The 20,978-nt window shown below is 39.7% G+C and overlaps 1 protein-coding gene across 1 annotated transcript in view; it reads right to left on the reverse strand.

Moving 5' to 3' along the window:
- MYO16 (myosin XVI) overlaps positions 1-20,978 on the reverse strand; it is a gene marked incomplete at its 5' end in the record, with an annotated part of 447,953 nt that overhangs the window by 300,899 nt on the left and 126,076 nt on the right. Inside the window, 2 exons of the mRNA XM_079779480.1 lie at positions 6,277-6,342; positions 15,239-15,349. Coding sequence (XP_079635606.1) covers positions 6,277-6,342; positions 15,239-15,349 — 177 coding nt within the window. The remainder of the gene's footprint in view (positions 1-6,276; positions 6,343-15,238; positions 15,350-20,978) is intronic.

A 20,978-nucleotide genomic window follows, 5' to 3' on the forward strand; every position in this document is an offset into this window, starting at 1 on the left:
TGGAAGCCCCCCATGCCAATAGCTTGAGTTGGCATAGACTATTATGCTAGTTTCACACTATAGCATGATTATGTCACTCTAGTTGCCTGATTGGATTTTCTGTCTGTTATTTATATACCTAATAGAGGCCCGATGCATGAAGATTCATGCAAGAATGGGCCTTCCTTCTCCTGGCTGCCAGCACCGCCTTTGTTCTGGCTGGAGCCACCTTTTTGCTCCTGCCCGGAGCCACCTTTCCGCCTTCCCACGCTGCCCAGAGGCCTGGAGCAGCTGGGTTGGTGCGGAATACCTGCATCTCGCCCCGCCCCGCCCCCGGCCGCTCAGTGCCTGTGTATGCAAATTAGCCCACCATCTTTGTTGGGTTAATTTGCATACTCACTCCTGATTGGCTGGTGGGAGTCACGAAGGTACAGTCAATTTGCATCTTACTCTTTTATTAGTGTAGATATACAGATGACACCCTTAGGAAAAATGTTTTGTTCAAAGGACCACATATCATTATATCTATATGGCTCTCGACTCAGCACCTTGTCTCAGAGTAGTCTTGCATGCATTTGCAATGGGGTCACATGACCTGGATGTAAATTCTGTCTCTACCACTCATGAGAAAACTTTAGAAAGCATATTTAATCTGTTTATTAGTTTATTCATCTGCAAAGTGGAAAGGATTATTCTTACACTGATTGGGTTGCCTTTTGATGAAATGTGATAATGTATGTAAAGCCCTTTGTAGCAGGCCTACCATGTAATAACAAACCCTAAACAATGCCAGCTACTGGTATTCTTTTCCCAGCCCTGCTAGTCCATAGCTACAAAACCCTGCTCAGCCACTCTAGCTACTTGCCAAACCCAACATGTCTGGCAATGGGAATATCAGGAGGCCAGCAGCAAACAGAATCTAAAATTAAGTGAAGTCCTAACCTGGCATCCCATATAAGATGCCATATTACATATGGGGAAAGCTTAATCTCACTGACACTTAGAGGATGACGAAAGACTGCATAGTCAAAAATATAATCTTGAAAAATTATCCCCAGGTCGTTTATCCTGAATGGTGTCACCATTTTGCATGTTGAGATTTCAAGGTGATGCATCCTTGGTTTGTGGACTCTATAGGAAAAGTAATAATGAGAAATATCCAAGAAAGGTCTAAAATCGATGTGTGGGAGACCAATGAATATTCACTGCTCAAGCATTTGTCCCCATGACATTCACATGTTCATTGGTTCTCTGATTACTAACTTTGCCAATGCATTTGACCTAGTTCTTTAGTTGCCACTAAAGATTGTTGCCTGCCCCTCTCTCTACCCGCCCCATCCTCCTTCATTTCCTACTATTTTTCTACTTTAATCTTAAACATGGTATGAATCCTAGAAATCTCACAAAATGAAATATTTATAGAAAGTATTCCTAATCTTGCATGCAAAATAGAATCTCAACACTACTTCAATTTAACCTCCAAAAACTAATATATTTCCCTGAACCTGGTTTTTCTTCATGAATTCCTTTTTTTTTAATTTTCTTCATTAGCAATACCCTTACGCTCCCAGACTCACAAATTCAAAACCTGTGTCCATTGATCTTCTCTGCTTCTATTCATTCCATGTAAAATTACTCTCTGAATATTATTTACTGTCTTTGCAGATTCACTCAATTCCTGCTCTTTTTTTCCCATTACTAGAGCCCCCATATTAGGCCCTGATAAACTTACTATTAGATTATTTCAATATCTACTAACTAGTCTTCTTGCCTATATATCTCCTCTCCTTAAACTGATGGAAACAAACACATTTAAAATACATTTTTTCCCAATAGTTCTTTATTTTCTGAAAAATAAAACCCCAAATCTTTAATTTAGCTTTATAATCTTGGCCTAAATTTTTAATTGTTCAGCTTTTTTTACCTTCTTAATTTATGAAATTGGTATCTGCATTTCTCTAAATGGCCTTTATTTTTTCAACTCCATTTGCTCTAAACAATTCTCTAAAATAAAACTCCATTTCCCCTCATCCGAATCTTAATCATTCTTTAAGATTTGCTCCAGTTCATTTCTTTCCCATGTAATGTCCTTCTGAACCTAAGATTTCATCCATTCTAACCTTTCAACATGTCATTGAACAGTGTGCATCTCCAATGCAGGTATTTTTTCATCCTCAGCTACAAGTGGAATCTGTGATTATTTTTATTTATTTATTTTTTTGTATCTTGCTTCTAGAATGTCTATGTAGCTAATTACAGAGACTCTTCCTCAGCATCTGTAAATATCTAACACAACATGTTATATTTAATAGACTAAAGAAATATTTGTTGTTTTTATAAGGCATTCTTGTCTCTGATTATAAGCTTGCCTTTTTTGTAAGCCTATTCAGAAACATCTGCCTACTTTTCTATTTTCTCCTTCTCCCCTAACTCTTACGTGCTTAAAATGAGCGATGATACTTGTCTTCCGCATAAATAGGCAGCATAATAATTAACCTTTCCCTGTTGATTACGCTTCATTTAGAACTGTCTGCCTACTGGCCCCCTCGGCACCACTTCTCCCCAGTGGTTGTTAGCATCAGATCAACATTGCTTAGGGCAGCAAGCCATCTAATGGGCAGGGCTGTTTGCTGTCATGTGTTCACATCGGTCTCAAAATGAAGTTTGCCACAAAGGGTGTTCTACATCCATGATTAATGACCTACTAGATAAGAAATGAATATTATGCAAAGGCTTAATATAACACAGTTAATAGTACTGGTAACAAAATAAAAGTAAGACACAGATGATATAGATCTGGTCTTTTATTTTTCAACGTGAAACACCGAAGTCATTCTCTTGGTTTGTATAATCTTTATAGATGTGATCAAAGTCAACGTTTTCTTTTTACTTTTATTAAACTAATCAACACTGAAAGAAACAAAACTAAACAAAATTTATGATTTAAAAGAATAAATATACACATAAATATAACCAATAGATACACACACAAAAATGAAATTTTCTATTGTGAGTCCATAGAACAATGAGATAATTTAAGCATGGTTCAGAACACGAGTAGCTGATTTTAAATTACAAGGTACTAATGTTGCTACACAGGATGCCCACTAATTCAACCTAAAGATTAAATCCTGGTTTCTACCTAATATCTGTAATTTCATGGGTTATTACTTGTACACAAGGGGAGTGCAAGCTATTTTATTCTAATGTACATGAATTCCAAAGCATCAAGAACTGTAAAGTTTCATTACGACCTGTTAAAATTTTACTGTAAACTTTATATCAGTGTATATTTTACCAAAATATACTTATTTTCCTCTTACAGTCTATGTCAGAATCAGCTGGAAATGTATGGATATAAAGTATGATATCCATAATTTATAAACAGTATTTGCCATTTAAAATTTTAACGAAGTGTTCTGGCAAAAATCTCAATGCATTATATTCGTTCATATATTGATAAAGAAATATGTCTCTTCATGTTTCTCTTCTTCTATCTGCTAGCATGTATTTCTGAAAGAACTGCAAATGCCACATATTATTTAAAGCTATAAAACTGCCATACTGTTGAGACCCAAAAAACAAACCACAAAATAATAGGTTTATTCCATTACAAAATACAATATAATATGACAGATAATGTCATATTACAAAATTTATGTAAATTTTCCCTGAGACTTAGAATTTCACCTCTAGAAGCATATAAATTATATATAATTGAATTATTTAAAACTCATTTTTGTCTCACCATAAGATTCTTGTTCGCTCTACAATTAAATGTGACACTATAACATGAACCAGGAACAACACATCGATAGTTAACTTTAAATAGTTTGTGTTTATATAAATATATCTGAAAGACACAACAGAATTAAAAAATAATGCAATTTTAACCAAGCTTACATATTTGAAGGCAAATGATCTTCTGACACCAATAAAATAGAAATGGCCTATTTTATTGTAGCTATAATAAAGTAGCTGGAAACAGACTAATGATCTTGCCATGAACAACTATAAAAGCTGGATAAAAATACAAATTAAACTCTTAATTGGAGGCCTCTGAAAATCACCAAAGCAGCAAAGACTTAAGGGATAAAGATCTTAGAGAATATCAAAATGCACTGACCCAAACAGGATCTTCTGCCTAACTTTTTCTCATAGCACATTGCCACCTTGCAGAATAAAGCTCAGAGGCCTCATAGAAACTAAATGTAAGTGTCTAAAGACATTTCAGCAATTTACCACTGCTGGGAAGACACAATTTCAAGTTCAGGTCTTAGTTACAAAGGAAAGCCTAGGTGGACATCATCCTGATTTCTCAATTGAGATCTTGAAGGGGGCCCGCTTTATGCACAAGAGCAAACACAAAGTGAAAGAACCATACCAGAGTCAAGAACATCTGCTATAATTTATCTCCACTAGGACAAAAAAGATCAAAATTTCTTTGGAAGAAGATAATACCATCCCAGCCTCTATAAATAAAAGGTTCAGTATTCAAACAACATTTTACAGGATTGTCAGTAAATAACACCCATGTAATGCAAACCAATTGACAAACACAAACACACACACACACACACACACACACACACACACACACACACACAGGTATCATTAGATATTATAATTAGACTAGAGGCCCAGTGCACAAAATCCGTGCACGGGAGCAGGGGGGTCCAGCCTGCACCGTCTTGCAATCCGGAACCACTGGCTCCTAACCACTCACTTGCCTGCCTGCCTAATTGCCCCTAACTGCTCCCTACTGCCTACTGTCCTGATGCCCCTAACTGCTCCCCTGCCTACCTGATTTCCCCTAGCCGCCTCTGCCTTCCAACCTGATCACTCCTAACCACCTCTGCCTGCCAGCCTGACCACCCCTTAACTGCTCCCCTGCCAACCTGATCACCCCCTAACCGTCCTTCCCTGCCGACCTGATCACCCCCTAACTGCCCTCCCCTGCTGGCTTGATCGCCCCCTAACCGCCCTCCCCTGCCAGCCTGATCAACCCCTAACTGCTCCCCCCTCCTGGCCAGATTGCCCCTAACTGCCTCTGCCTCAGCCCCTGCCACTGTGGCTTTGTCCGGAAGATGTCTGGTCTAATTTATTTGTATAGATTAGGTTAGAGATACTATTATCTAGTATTAAGAGCTACTACATTAATAATGCTATTATTATTAAGAGTTATCAGGGACATATTTTAAAATAAATTTTAACATGTTCAAGAAAATAGGTGGCAAAACAAAATTTTCACCAGAGAAATGGAAACTCAATGTATAAAATAAAAATTTTAATATTGATAAAATACAACTGATGCAATAATTTAATAGATGGTTTTAACTGTAGTTTCAAAACAACAGAAGAGAGAATTAACCTAGTAATTCTAGTAACCAGTATAGATTAAAATGAAGCAATGTAGAAAATAGAAAATAAGTTTATATTTTTATAAAATTCAAACAACAAAGAAAAAATCATAATAAGAAACAGATATCTTTAACTGAATAATAACATTGTGAAATATCAAATATGTAGAATTTAGTAAAGTTATGCTTAAAGCATATTAAAAGCCTCAAATACGGATTCAGAAAAGCAAAAAATCAATGGCAGAACTTTACAACTTAAACAACTATCAAATAAACTAAAAGGAAGAAGAAAATAAATAATAAAAATAAAAAGGAGAAATCAATTGAACAGACAATAAATATACATTAGAAAAAAATTTTAAAGTCGAGATTTCTTTGAAAATATTAATACAGATAATAAATTCCTAGCAAATTGATTACAAAAAGTCAGAGATGACTTAAATTGCCAACAGATGGAATAGAAAATATCACTCAAAATGTTAAAAACATTAAAAAGTAGTATTATGGCCAAAACCGGTTTGGCTCAGTGGATAGAGTGTCGGTCTGCGGACTGAAAGGTCCCAGGTTCGATTCCGGTCAAGGGCATGTACATTGGTTGCGGGCACATCCCCAGTAGGGGATGTGCAGGAGGCAGCTGGTCGATGTTTCTCTCTCATTGATGTTTCTAGCTCTCTATCCCTCTCCCTTCCTCTCTGTAAAAAATCAATAAAATATATATTTTTTTAAAAAGTAGTATTATGAATAATTGAATGCCAAAATAGTTAAAGATTAAATATGAAGAAGAGAATCATTACACAACAACTTAATTTAGAACTTTTTGAAAATTTTGACTTTACCTATTGTTATTTTTCTTCTCAATAGGTCATTTGATACAAACAGGATTGTCTGGTGAGTATTATTCTATACTGTTAAATGGTATTTTAAGTTTTATGCTCACCATGGTGGAATAAATTGGAAGCTCCTTGAATGGGTTAACAAGTAAGAGGATGTCCCCAATGAAAGTCTGTTAAAAGAAAAAGATATAGTGTTTGAACCACATAAATAGCACATTTAAAGTTAAAAATCACTACAATATTAAGAATAAGTAAAAAATACGCTCTTAACATTTTGTCAATTGTTTTATGTTTATAAATAAATAAATAGACAAGTGAAATTCAAATAAAATCAAGTCAATATGTTTGTTCCACTGAACACACAAAAGAAGGTGAAATCATTACATTCTGAGGACTAATCTTAAAGTGGTTTTATGAGAACCAGAATGGATAAAAAAAATAAAATTAAAACACATAGCAAAATATAATGGAGGAAGTAAACGGAGTAGTAATGAGTTCTATGTTGCTATAGAATAATGATTAAATGCATAACTGAGAAGTTGATAAAACACAGAAAGCCAATGAAGATACCTTGAACTAAAAGGACAAGTTACGAGATACAAAGGCACATAAAACAGATGGAACAAATAGAACCAAATAATAAATGATAGATTTAAACCAAAATACATCAGTACTTGCATCAAATGTAAAGCTACTAAATACTCTCAATTTTTTTAAAAAATGGTTACAAACCGGATTAAAATACTATGTGCTACTCTAAAGAGAAACACTTTACATATAAAGGATAATAAAATTTAAAAGTTAAAGGATGAAGCAAAATATTCATTCAAGCAATAACAGCAAAAAAGGTGGTTTAGCAACATTCAATTAATAGAAAAAAACCCAGTAAGGTAAGAACCAGTCAGTACCAGTGATAAAAAGGGACATTTCACAATGATAAAATAAAGCAATCAGGAAGATGCGCAAGTCTACATTTCTATGAGATTGAAATGTAGGATAAAATATCTGAAGCAGCAACAGCTGTTAGAAGAAAAACATGAATTCACAATGATAGTGGGACATTTTAACCTTTTTTTTCTTAGTAACTCATGAGTAAGCAGACAAATTTTTAAAATAAATAATCAGTAAGTTGACCAATTGAACAATGTTACCAGAATTTGCACAGGCTAGTTTCATTACATTTAAAGGATTTGAGTCACACAGAATATATTCTCTGATCATGGTAAAATTAAGACAGAAATTAATAACAGATACCTAGAAAATCAGCAAACATCTGTAAGAGAAATACATAAAAACCTTTCCACAGAGAACACTTTGACTTCTCTCTCTGGTGAATTCTTCCCATCAGTGAAGTACAAAATAAACAAATCTTACACAAATGATTCCAGAAAATAACAGAAGAAAAACATTTCACTTTAAGAGGCCTGCATAAGCTTGATATTAAAAACATAACTAGTAAATTGAAAGAAAAAAATACAGGCTATTCTCTCTCATTAAAATACATGCAAGAATTCTTAGCAAAATATTGACAAACTGAATTGCAATAATGCATTCAAAAGATAATAGATTTCAACCAAATAAACTTTATTCTAGTAATGTAATGTTGGCTTCACATTAGAAGATCAACTCATAATACTAAGAAGTAAAGAACAAAAGTCACATGATGGTGTCACTAAATGCTGAAAAAACACACATTTAAATACATTTAATGCCCACTTTTGATTTAAAACAATAACTATTAAAACTATTAATTCAATAGAACTTCCTTAATCAAATAAAAAGTAACTACACATGGCATCATTACCACAGACAACATGCTGAATGATAAAATATTGAAACCTTTTTCTCCTGGATACAAAAATGAGACGGTTCTAGGTAAATGCCCCATAGAAATACTTATCTTTGTGTACCTCCAAAAAGACAATAAGATAGTTTATAACAGTATTATTTACTAGAGCCCCGGTGCATGAATTCATGCATAGGTGGGTTCCCTCGGCCTGGCCGGTGATTGAGGCCTATCTGGGGGGACAGGCTGGCAAGGGAGAGGGGCTGTGGGAGGTTGGCAAACCAGCCCCCCATCAGGACCAATGTGGGGGGGGCGGCTGGGTGAAGTGGGGGAGGGGCCACAGGAGGTTGGCTGTGGGAGTGCACTGACCATCAGGGGGCAGCTCCTGCATTGAGCATCTGCCCCCTGGTAGTCAGTGTGCATCATAGCAACTAGTTAACCAGTCATAATGGTCACTTAGGATTTTACATCTATATATATAAAACCCTAATATGCAAATAGACAGAACGGCAGAACAACTGAACAACCGGTCGCTATGATGTATGCTGGCCACCAGGGGGCATGTGCAGAACATGGTGGGCGTAGGCAGCAAGCAGCAGAGCACAGAATATGGCAGACATCAGCCATGGCGGGATGGTGGAGCAGGTGAGCGGAGGTGTCAGATCAATCAAGGCGGGGCGCCAGTCACTGTCATCAGGGCAAGCCTCTGGTGGTTACTCAAAATTCTTTGCTCCCGTGCACCACAGTCCCGCTCAGTGCTCGCACCTGCTGACAGCACCAGCCCCGGTTGCACCCGCTGCCAGCGCCCGATGCCAACCCCAATTGGTCTGCACCATCAGCAGGTGTGAGCGAGGCCAGCGCCGTCAGCATGTGGGAGCGGCAGCGGCAGGAGCGGGGCTGCCAGCAGACAGGGGACCGGGGGTGTGGAGGATGGGCTGAGACCCTCCCCTGTGCCCACCACAACCTCACAGCTCACAGTTCCTTTCAAGGTGCACGAATTCATGCACTGGGCCCCTAGTATATAGATAATAACCAAAAAGTGAAAATGACTCAAAGGTTCCTCAACTGTAGAGTCAATTAATAAATTAGAATATAACCACATAATAGTTTATTGTATAGGAATAAAAGTGGATAAGTAGTGTTACAAGTAACAGTATAGATGAATACCAGAAACAAAATGATGATTTCTTTTATAATTAAGAAAACAGACAAAACTATTTGATAGCCCAATATGTCAGAAATTTTTGTAATGATTAGGGTGACTTGGGGAAGGGGCTTCTTCTATTCCATTTCTTTTATGAAGCTGCTGATCATATATGTGTATTCACCAAACAAAAATTCATGTAGCCATACACTAATAAGTTGTGCATTATTCCCTTTATATGTTGTAATTCAATACAACATTTACTTAAAAGAAGGATTGGCCAGAATTTTATAGTCTAGTAAAGAAGAAAAGAAATAAAAGTGAAATAATTGAGCTGAAAGGAGACCTTATTCATTTAGTATCTCAAAAGTACTCTTATTCCATAGACTAAAAATAAAACTAAAAAGTAGACTGAGGGATAATTGAGAAATCTGTTAATTAAGGAATATAAAAAATTTTTAAGATGAAACGAAAATAGAATAACTCCAAATTGCACTTTCCTATTTAAGATAAAACTTGTTTATATTGGTCTAATTACTAAAGAAAATTGAGATTGTCTCTGGTAATATATTTTTGATGAATAAAAAATAATTTATGAAAATGTGATCTAAATGTTAACGGTAGTCATAAAAATGACTTCATATAGGTTTATACCGTAATCAGAAGAGGCCATTTTGATAAAATGGAAATTTTTAAATTTACTGCAGAGAAATAATTTTTAAAATTATAGAAATGTAAAGATTTCCTTTACCTTGTTTTTCTAATACATTACTTTTTTAGTAACTTACACATGTCAAGTGTTCAAAAGTATCTTTTAGACTGAATGGAATTACATGCAACTATATGGCAGACACTGCACAGCATAGCATATTGTAGTGAGACTTTAAATAACTAGGCTAGCTTGGAAAAAATGTGTCCATCCACATAATTTCAAATAACCTGGAAGTGAGGGAGACTTCAACTTCTGACAGCAGCTGGTAAACTTCCACCTCTTGAGATGCTCATAAAAAGAAGACCTGCTGCATCTAAGTAGGTCACCTTGAAGGGAACAGTAAGTTTTTAAGTGGCTGAGATGAGCCAGGCTCTATACTTGGCTAATGAGATGTTACAGAATTTATTTTTATTTTTTAAGGTTTATTTTCTTTATGAGTCTCAAGTTCCACTAGTGTGTTTGTGAAGAGAGGATCGCTTGCATACTTATCAGCCATCCATGAAGAGATTTAGATTGCATCTTCTATTCTCACTGTGACTGTTAAAAATAATTGTTTGGAAAATTCAATGCCTTTACTCTATGTATTTCCCAGCAAGCAGATGTCTCATCCTCTGCAATTCATTTTCTGTTTGATGATGTGGGAACTTCCTACTGCTATAACCTGTATGGAAACTTCCCAATTTGATAGCTAAATGAAATGCTATACACTTAGTTAAAAAGATCAATTTACAGATTATTTAGAAAGATCATCCTATATAATAAAGAGGTGATATGCAAATTGACCCTCACACCCTCACACAAGATGGCTGCCCCATGTGGTCAAAGATGGCTGTCACAAGATGGCCACCACAAGATGGCCACCACAAGATGGCCAGCAGGGGAGGGCAGTTAGGGGCAACCAGGCCAGCAGGAGAGGGCAGTTGGGGGGGACCAGGCCTGGAGGAGAAGGCAGTAGGGGGTGACCAGGACTACAGGGGAGGGCAGTTGGGGACAACCGGGCCAGCAGGGGAGGGCAGTTGGAGGCGACCAGGACGGCAGGGGAGGGCAGTTGGGGGCAACCGGGCCAGCAGGGGAGGGCAGTTGGGGGTTACCAGGTCAGCAGGGGAGCAGTTAGGCATTGATCAGGCTGGCAGGAGATTGGTTAGGGGTTGATCAGGTTGGCAGGCAGGCGAGTGGTTGGGAGCCAGCAGTCCCGGATTGTGAGAGGGATGTCCCAGATTGGAGAGGGTGCAGGCTGGGCTGAGGGACACCCCCCCAGTGCATGAACTTCATGCACTGGGCCTCAAGTCTTATATAACAAATCAGACTATAGCCCCCACCCTAAAAAAAAAAAAAGGATGAAAATCCTTGTCAAGCAATTAATTCAGATGAAATATTTTATCTTGGCTCTGATGGGCCGGTGGCAGAAGTGGAAGTCATGCTCTGTGCATATTTTGATGGTAGGGCTGATGATATTTGCAGTAAAATCAGATATGGGATATGGAAGAAAAACACACATTAATACTCTTACCAGCACTTTGGCCTGAAAGCTGGAAGAAAGGAGATGCCATTAATTGTACTATGAGAGGCTAGAGAAGGGACATGTTGGGAGGGTGCATCAAGATCAGACTCTGGAATTTGAATATTTAAATTTTGAGACATCTATTAAACTAGTGCCTATATATTTGTGGGGAAGAAACACTTGTTTTTATTTCCAATTTATCATGGACTGACACTTTAGTAAAACATAGTAAATATGAATTCCTGGACAAATGAAATGGAAAAAGACAAAGACATAGAAAATATAAACCTTGATTCTTATTAGATTCAACAGATGGAAATTAAACCATCAAATTGCTATGAGCTTCTAAATGCTTACTCTCATGAAGATTGCTAGTAAAGGTCCATGTATACAATGGTGTATAAGATACACTTTGAGAATCACTTATTACCATCTATCTAATAATAGAGTAGTATGCAAATCATCACTCCGCTACACTCACAAGCCACGCCCACCAGCCACGCCCCAGCCACGCCCACCATCCAATCTGAGTGAGTATGCAATTAAACTGAAAACATGGCGGCAGCCCCGCCCCCCAGCCTCTCCAGGTCTCTGGGAGTTGGAGAAGTCAGGCGCCAGCGCCTGAGGCTGGCTGCAGCCACAGAGACCAAGAAGCCGCCTGCCCCAAGATCCCAAGCTGCAGCCAGCCTCAGAAGCCTCAGGTTCGCCTGCCCAACGTCCTGGGGAGACGGAGAAACTGGGCCCTGCGCCTGAGGCTGGCTGCAGCCACGGAGACCAAGAAGCTGCCTGTCCCGTGATCTCAGGCCTCAGCCAGCTGGAGAAGCGGTTCACCCCACGTGCTGGGGGAGACAAGAAACCAGGTGCCAGTGCCTGAGGCTGGCTGCAGCCCGGGAGATGAAGAAGCCGCCTGCCCTGTGATCCCAGGCTGCAGCCAGCAGCAGAAACCTCAGGTCCGCCTGCCCCACCTCCTGGGGGATACTGAGAAACCCGGCCTCAGCGCCTGAGGCTGGCTGCGACCTGGGAGATGAAGAAGCCGCCTGCCCCGTGATCCCAAGCCGCAGCCAGCTGGAGAAGCCGCCCTCCCCATGTCCTGGGGGAGACAAGAAACCGGGTGCCAGTACCTGAGGGTGGATGTGATCTGGGAGATGAAGAAGCCACTTGCCCTATGATCCCAGGCTACAGCCAGCTGGAGAAGCTGCCCACCCCATGTCCACCCGCCCCATGTCCTGGGAGAGATGGAAAAACTGGCACCAGTACCTGAGGCTGGCTGCAGCCCGGGAGATGGAGAAGCCGCCCACCCTGTGGTCCTGGGCACCAGTACCTGTGGCTGGCTGCAGCCCGGGAGATGGAGAAGCCGCCCACCCTGCAGTCCTGGGCACCAGTACCTGTGGCTGGCTGTGGCCTGGGAGACAGAGAAGCCGCCCACCCTGCAGTCCTGGGCACCAGCACCTGCGGCTGGCTGTGGCCTGGGAGACAGAGAAGCCACCCACCCTGCAGTCCTGGGCACCAGCACCTGCGGCTGGCTGTGGCCTGGGAGACAGAGAAGCCGCTCACCCTGTGGTCCAGGTGCCAGCACCTGCAGCTGGCTACAGCATGGTAGATGGAGAATCCGCCCACCCTGCAGTCCCGAGCACCAGCACCTGTGGCTGGCTGTGGCCTGGGAGACAGAGAAGCCGCCCACCCTGCAGTCCTGGGCGCCAGCACTTGCAGCTGCAGCACAGGCGAAGCCCCCTGTCCACCATCCCCTAAGGCTGCAGCCAGCCTGGGCGCCTATGGCTGACCAGAGGGAGAGAAGCCCGGATCCTGGGTGCCTGTGGTCAGCTGGAGGAGGGAATCCTGGGTACCAGGTGTGGGCCGAGGCAGAGGTAGTTAGGGGCAATCAAGCCAGCAGGGGAGCAGTTAGGGACAATCAGGCTGGTAGGCAGAAGCAGTTAGGGGCAATCAGGCAGGCAGGTGAGCGGTTAGGAGCCAGCAGTTCTGAATTGTGAGAGGGATGTCCAACTGCTGGTTATCCCATGAGGGGTCCCAGATTGGAGAGGGTGCAGGCCAGGCTGAGGGACACACTCCCCGCTGCCCCCCCCCCCGTGCACGAATTTCATGCACCGGGCCTCTAGTTCTATCAATAATGTTTAAATTGCCTGTCTATCCATGAGGGTGAATTCAAGCCATAACAAAGAACACTCATCACACAATTGTTCCTAGACAATTTAGCTCTTCAATATTTCAAGTACAGAGAATAAGAAACCCATGGCTCACACAGTGGCAAATTTATATTTTATATGAACTTTAGCAAATCAGGGAATATTAATTCTGATTATCCAGACAGCGAGTATCCATGAAGATGACCTACTGCATGGAGGAATTAGAGCTATGACTCAGATAAACAGGTAGGAAGTATTTGTTATTTAAGATTAGAATGTGCTTGGCCAAGCCTCTTTTTTTAAAATATATTTTTATTGATTTCAGAAAGGAAGGGAGAGGGAGAGATAGAAACATCAATAATGAGAGAGAATAATTGATCGGCTGCTTCCTGCACTTCTCACACTGGGGATGGATCCCTCAACCCGGGCATGTGCCCTTGACTAGAATCAAACCCGGGACCCTTCAGTCCACAGGCTGACACTCTATCCACTGAGCCAAACCAGCAAGGGCAATAATGACATTTTTTAAAAGAAATTCAGCCATTGAGGTTTCAATGCATTCCTGAAGGTTTATAGAGAAAGAAAGAAAGAAAGAAAGAAAGAAAGAAAGAAAGAAAGAAAGAAAGGAAGGAAGGAAGGAAGGAAGGAAGGAAGGAAGGAAGGAAGGAAGGAAGGAAGGAAGGAAGGAAGGAAGGAAGGAAGGAAATAGAAAGAAAGAAAGAATTTGAGCAGTGGTCATCTGATATTACTAAGAAGCTAAAAACAAGAATCAACACAATGATGGGTAAGGAGAATAAAATGGAATAAAAATATTACACAAGTAACAGGGTAATAACAGACCAATGTAATCAGTTTTCTCCACTTTATGCCAATGACTCAATTCCATTAATTTTAAAAGAGGTATTTAATTCTAAGTATATTTACAGTGGCAGGCACTTTATCCAAGCATTCAAATGATGCATTGAATTTTCATAGGCTAATCAGCACCTGACAATTTATGACTAATAAGGGAATCACAGACTTCATATTTCCATGAAAATTACTTAATCAATTTCTCAGCAGACTAGAAAAAAAGGACGTTGTCAAAAAGAGATAGCAGACCTGTGTATAATCAGATTTCCCTATAGATATTATGATTGAATTGCTCTGAGTTGAATATAACAAAATCAAGGAGAGAGAGAAAGACATTAAGATATGAGATCACATGGTGTCTAAATTATTACTAGTATTGGTAGAATTCACACATAGAAAGCAAGGAAGAACCACAGCAAATAAATTATCCATGCTGTTTGTCATCTGAGCCATATATTTGTATCCTATTATCAAAGATCCCTGTATACATTATTTACTTTACAAAGGTATTTCCTGATAATTTAGAGGAATAATAGCTTATCATTTCATGCAAATAGGGAGGCAGTTTTCCTTGCATAATCAACTTTTCGTCTTTAGTTTCCCTTTTCCAGATATAGAAGGCTAAATTAAATAGATGAAACAAACAGCATTTTCAAAAGTGATTAGCAGATCTGATGGTTCTAGCAAGATCTTCCACAGCAAGCATTACAAGAAAGTTGTCTACCCTCAGTATATTAACTTTCAGTTAACAACTCTGAAATTTGGAATTTGCTGAACTTGCCTTAGAATTGCATCAGAAGAATCCACTGTAAGCCATCAGCATGACCAGAAGCAACAATAAATCCATTACCTATAATATTTGCAGCACTGAAGAGTAAAAATATGCAGCAAGACAAATGCAGTGCAAAAGGCAATTTCAAGGGCACTTACATATATCTGATTGTTCCCAAAGCGCTTTTGAATTTCATAAAGCAGGCTGCCATCGTTGAGCTCACTGAGTGTTGCTAGGTCATCATTTGGAGCAGGAGGCATTAGCTTGACCTGGGAGAAAAAATAAGAAAGATCAATTCTAATTGCTTTGCAATCAACTTTCTTCACAGTTGGCTGTTCTAGTTCAATTACATGTCAAAAGTTTAAAAACCACATGAGTTTGAAACTGTTATTACAAGATGAAATGGCTCACTTATAAGAAACAAAAAAATTCAACAGTCATAGAAAAATACATTCAGATGAGAATTTCTGTTGTGTACCCACGAGTACATTCTCTCTCTCTCTCTCTCTCTCTCTCTCTCTCTCTCTCTCTCTCTCTCACACACACACACACACACACACATACACACACACACACACACACACACATCAAATGTCAGCTTACATCCTTCAAAGACATTAAGTCTATCAAAATCCTTTCAGCAGGTTGATCCTTCCTAGTCCCTACTTACAATTTAGACAGCTCTAAACTGTGCTGAGTCCTTTGTGAGACAAGCAGCTGAAAAAAGCTCACGTATTTGCAGTGTTTCCAAAGCTAAAGCAAACCTTCTCTCTCAAATTACTGTTGTTGGCATGGAAGCGATCTGCCTGGAATTTAGTTTCTGCATACATCTATGAGAAGGCCAGATTTTTACAGTAAACTTGAGAATTTTGGCTTGTGATTTTTATTCTGCTTTACAATACTTTTAAGATTAAAGTAGCTTCGAGATTAAGATAATTCTGTCAAAAAAATGCTTTCCTATTCCTATTCAATGTAAAATAGAATAACAGTTTAAAAACTAGACAAGATTAAAAATGAAAAAGATAAATTTGTATTATTTAATTAGATTAAAATCTAGCCTTTATAAGTTAAAATTGGCCAATGTTTAACTTTATATACACAGGGTATGCTCTGAAAAGCAAACATTAGACATATGTGACAACTTTGGTCTTCTCATGTGAAACACTGAGGAACAAAAGAACAAGAATAATCTTATTAACATTCCTATGACTTTGTTGGTTCCCAGCTAATATTTTTAAAATATGGTTTTAGTAATTTGAGAGAGAGAAACATTCATCAGCTGCCTCCTGCACGCCCCCTACTGAGTATTGAGCCTGAAACCAGGGCATGTGTTCCCACTGTAAATCGATCTGGTGATCTCTTGGTGCATGGGATGATGCTCAACCAATTGAGCCACACCAGCAGAAAGGCATAGTTAATTTGTAATAACAGTAAGTTTGTTTTTATAATTAGCACTCATATTTGTATTTGCATATTATATTTGTATTACACATTTAATTATTGGATGTACCATCACTAAATAAGTTGATCCTAAATATTACTGTTCAGCTAAATGTTTTTAGGGTAAAAAATATTACACATTTTTTAAAAATATATTTTATTGATTTTTTACAGAGAGGAAGGGAGAGGGATAGAGAGTTAGAAACATCAATGAGAGAGAAACATCAATCAGCTGCCTTCTGCACACACCCTACTGGGTATGTACCCGCAACCAAGGTACATGCCTTTGACTGGAATTGAACCTGGGACCCTTCAGTCTGCAGGCCAATGTTCTATCCACTGAGCCAAACCAGTCAGGGCAAATATTACACATTTTTAAAAGCTAAATTTAGGGCTCTTTCTCTGACATGAGTGGCTATTTTCAAAAATGTAATCTTTCCCATGAGTTCCTAAATTCAGATCATGGTTATCCAAGACTGCTAATCCTAATGCATTAATAATAGAAACTCAAATTCTTTACTGAGAATTTCACATACTCAGAAGAGTGGATTGTTATATCTTCCCGTTGGAAGGGTGTCATAGCAGCGGGCTCTCTTGCATTGGAAAGACAACCATTTGTATAAGTGGCAAACACAATATTCCAATAAGAACATGTTTATTTATTTAAAATTAACTTGTAAAATATTCCAGACCTCAGAATGTCAGGAACAAGCCTCCTCCTCTCCCACAACATGCACATACTCAGCCAACACCTTGAGTTTATTTCATGGTTTTTGTAGAATTTAAATAATAAGATGAAATGGCTCACTTATAAGAAACAAAAATATTCAACAGTCATAGAAAAATACATTCAGAATTAACCTACAAGGGACATATAACACAGTTTTACTAAAATTAGACATTTAACTTTAGGTTAGAAGCACAGCTTTGAGTCTTTGATAATGTCAGAAATATGGACTTACATAGTTCAAGAACAGTATAAAAACTGGTACTCGTTGCTGAATAGAAGTCATCATGTCTCAGCTCTCCTAATACTTTCTGGATTGTCAACATCAATTCGGGGATTGTGTAATACGTTTCTTTAACTTTATATATTTAGTTCCACTTTGAAGAGTCACAGGCTCAAAGTGCTGCCCAGACTAATGGTTCTCAGAGAAGCATGAAAATCAAGCAGTGATAACTGCCTCTGCCTATCCCCTTTCTGCTTTTCCATTAGTCATGCTAATTCAGGTCAAAATCTTACACACTGATCTGAGTACTAGAATACTGAAAAATTCAAGTTCATCTAAGCCTAAGACATCAATTATTTGTATTCATCTGGGTGAATGATGTTTAAATCCCAGGGGTATAGCTTCCTGTGAGATCTTTTTTTTTAACTTTCTAAAAAAAAATTTAATTACATTTTACACTCAATATTATTTTGTATGAGTTTCAGGTGTACAGCATAGTGGTTAGACAATCATATATTCTACAAAGTGTTCCCCCTGATATTTCCAGTACCCAATGGGCACCATACATAGTTGTTACAATATTATTGACTATATTTCCTATGTTGTACATTACATTCCCATGCCTATTTTGTAACTACCAATCTATACTTCTTAATCCCTTCACCTCTTTCACCCAGTGCATATATATACATACACAAAAAAGTTAATGCACAAATATATACATATTCATGCATAATATGAGATAAGCCAAAAATATGGCTGCAACAACTTTGAACAATCCTACCTAATAATAGACAAATATGCAAATTGACCGTACCTTCGCTATGCCCACGATTGGCCAGGAGGGGCGGGGGGGCGGGACTCAGGGTGGCTGGGGTAGCTGATTGGGCCGGCGGGACGCTGAGCTGCGTCACCAGCGGTGGCGCAAGCTCAGCGTCTGCGCCATGGCTGTACTGCGGCACAGAAGGGGCCTCTGGGGCAGCGAGCTAACGACCCGCCGCTCGGACCATTAAAAGCGTGGGAGCTGGGTGCCTGTCCACTCAGGCAGCAGGCCTTTCAGAAGCCTCCACCGCGCCGGAGGCTTCTGAAAGGCCTGGTGCACCAGCGGACAGGCACCCAGCTCCCCCGCAATCGAAAGCAAAAGTGTGGGAGCTGGGTACCTGTCCGCTCAGGCAGCAGGCCTTTCAGAAGCCTCCGCCACGCCGGAGGCTTCTGAAAGGCCTGGTGCACCAGCGATCCAAAGGAAAGCGTGGGAGCTGGGTGCCTGTCCATTCAGGCACCAGGCCTTTTAGAAGCCTCCGCCACACCGGAGGCTTCTGAAAGGCCTGGTGCACCAGTGATCGAAATGAAAGCATGGGAGCTGAGTGCCTGTCCACTCAGGCACCAGGCCGTGCCGGAGGCTTCTGAAAGGACTGGTGCACCAGCAGACAGGCACCCAGCTCCCCGCGATCAAAAGCGAAAGCGTGGGAGCTGGGTGCCTGTCCACTCAGGCACCAGGCCTTTCAGAAGCCTCCGCTGCGCCAGAGGCTTCTGAAAGGCCTGGTGCACCAGCGGACAGGCACCCAGCTACCCGCGGTCAAAAGCAAAAGCGTGGGAGCTGGATGCCTTTCTGCTCAGGCACCAGGCCTTTCAGAAGCCTCCGGCACCTGGTTCACCAGCGTTCAGGCACCCAGCTCCCCCATGATCGAAAGCGAAAGCGTGTAGGGGACCCTACACGTGCATGATTCAATCATGCACTGGGCCTCTAGTGCAATGATAAAAGTCTCCCACAAGTTAACATACATATTTAACTTCCAAAGAAATCATAAAAGAAGAAAAATCAAGAGCAAGATTTGTTTTTCTTTGGAAGTAATAATTTACACTGAGATAATACTCCTGTGATAACCACAACTTTAATGAGCTCAATGCAAATTTCTGCATGCATATTTAGGAATAGCATGACTAGCACTAACAGAAGTTCCCCATTTGTTCTGACCAGCCTAGAGGAGCTATTGCAGACATCTCCCTGGTATTCTTGAGGGTTTTCATCTTCAGTGGCACAGCTGTTGTATGGGTTAGAGAATATACGAGGCTGACAATAAAAATGTGAAGACTCCCTTGTCTGTTTATAGTAATGAACTGTGACAAATACAGTATTACATTAGATCAAGGGAAGAATTCCTTCAATTTATCATACCAAGATACCAAAATGATTAGGAAGGAAGCTTTGATAATCAATCTTAAGCAAGGTTATCAAAGAGACATTTTTTATAAAGATTTCAAAAGTGTTGTGGCAGCTGATAACAAGTAGAAAGAAAAACATGTCTGTGAATATTTTTATATTATAGTTGTAAACTCAATAGTGTACACTACCAATATCTGCGAAATATGTATTACCATAGTCAAAAAATAGATGGGATAAATATGTAAAAAAGTTAACATCCTCTCTAGAATACACCATCTTGGTTCTTCTGAAGACATATAAACTAACCATTATATATCTCCCCACATATATTTCCAAAAGCAGAGATCTAGAACACAAAGTGGACAAAATTCAGGGTACACTTTCAGAAATGTTTCCAGATCCAAAGGAAATGTAAATTGGAGAGTATTTTAATTCCCTGATACCCTGTCTCCACTTGTCAACACTGCCCTGAGTGCTGTCAACTTTGCTGTGGTGTTCGGTTGCTGGCAATTAGTAGAACATACACAGGAACTAGAAGGCCAATGGACAGAAGAGATGGTCTGACAAATGGGATAAGGGCAACAAGATCGTTGGGAAGGCAGATTAGGAGGAAAGAACCGAGTGTACATGAATGAGGAGAAAAAAGAAAATAATGATAATAAAAAAGAAAAAAAAATACCTAACTGACTAGGATGGTCATGACTGGGAAAAGGGCATTAATCTGACAAAACACTTTGTACTGAATCTCCCAAGGCTGAAGCCCATTACGATGCATGGAAATCATTTAAACTGCTTTTTCCTTGCCTTTGTTTTTCAGTTAGATGTTTCACAGTGAAATGTAGTAGGTCCTTACACTCACTGTGCCTTGTTTGGCTAAGGATTTATATTTTGTGTCTGTCGATGTTGGTGTATCTGTGGACTCTAGAAAGAGAATTCTCTCCAGTCTTTGAAACCCCCATCCTGCCCATGCAGCACGGAATGCAAACTTTCTCTCCTGCTCATAGAAGTAAGAAGCAGGCCAGAGGAGAGGAGCCAGGAGCTGGGTGTCCTCAGAAGAGCACTGGCCGCAGAGTAAAAGAAACAGGTGATTCTAGGTCATTTGCTTCAAGTTCTTGAGTTTAAGTTTGGTCACTTTAAATTCAGTTTGAAATTTGAGTATAAGTATTGAAAGTGTATAATAACTTGCTCACAGTGGTATTTTGAAGATTAAAATAATGTAAGTGAAAGCATTTTTCAGCTTTGAAATGTTAACCAATATACAGTATTATTTTGTATTATTATATTCTAAAATAACCTATATTTACATTGAAAATAAAACCTGGTTGATATGTTGACTTGATTTAC

The sequence above is a fragment of the Cnephaeus nilssonii genome (genome assembly GCF_951640355.1).
Source record: "Cnephaeus nilssonii genome assembly, chromosome: 8".
NCBI lineage: Eukaryota > Metazoa > Chordata > Mammalia > Chiroptera > Vespertilionidae > Cnephaeus > Cnephaeus nilssonii.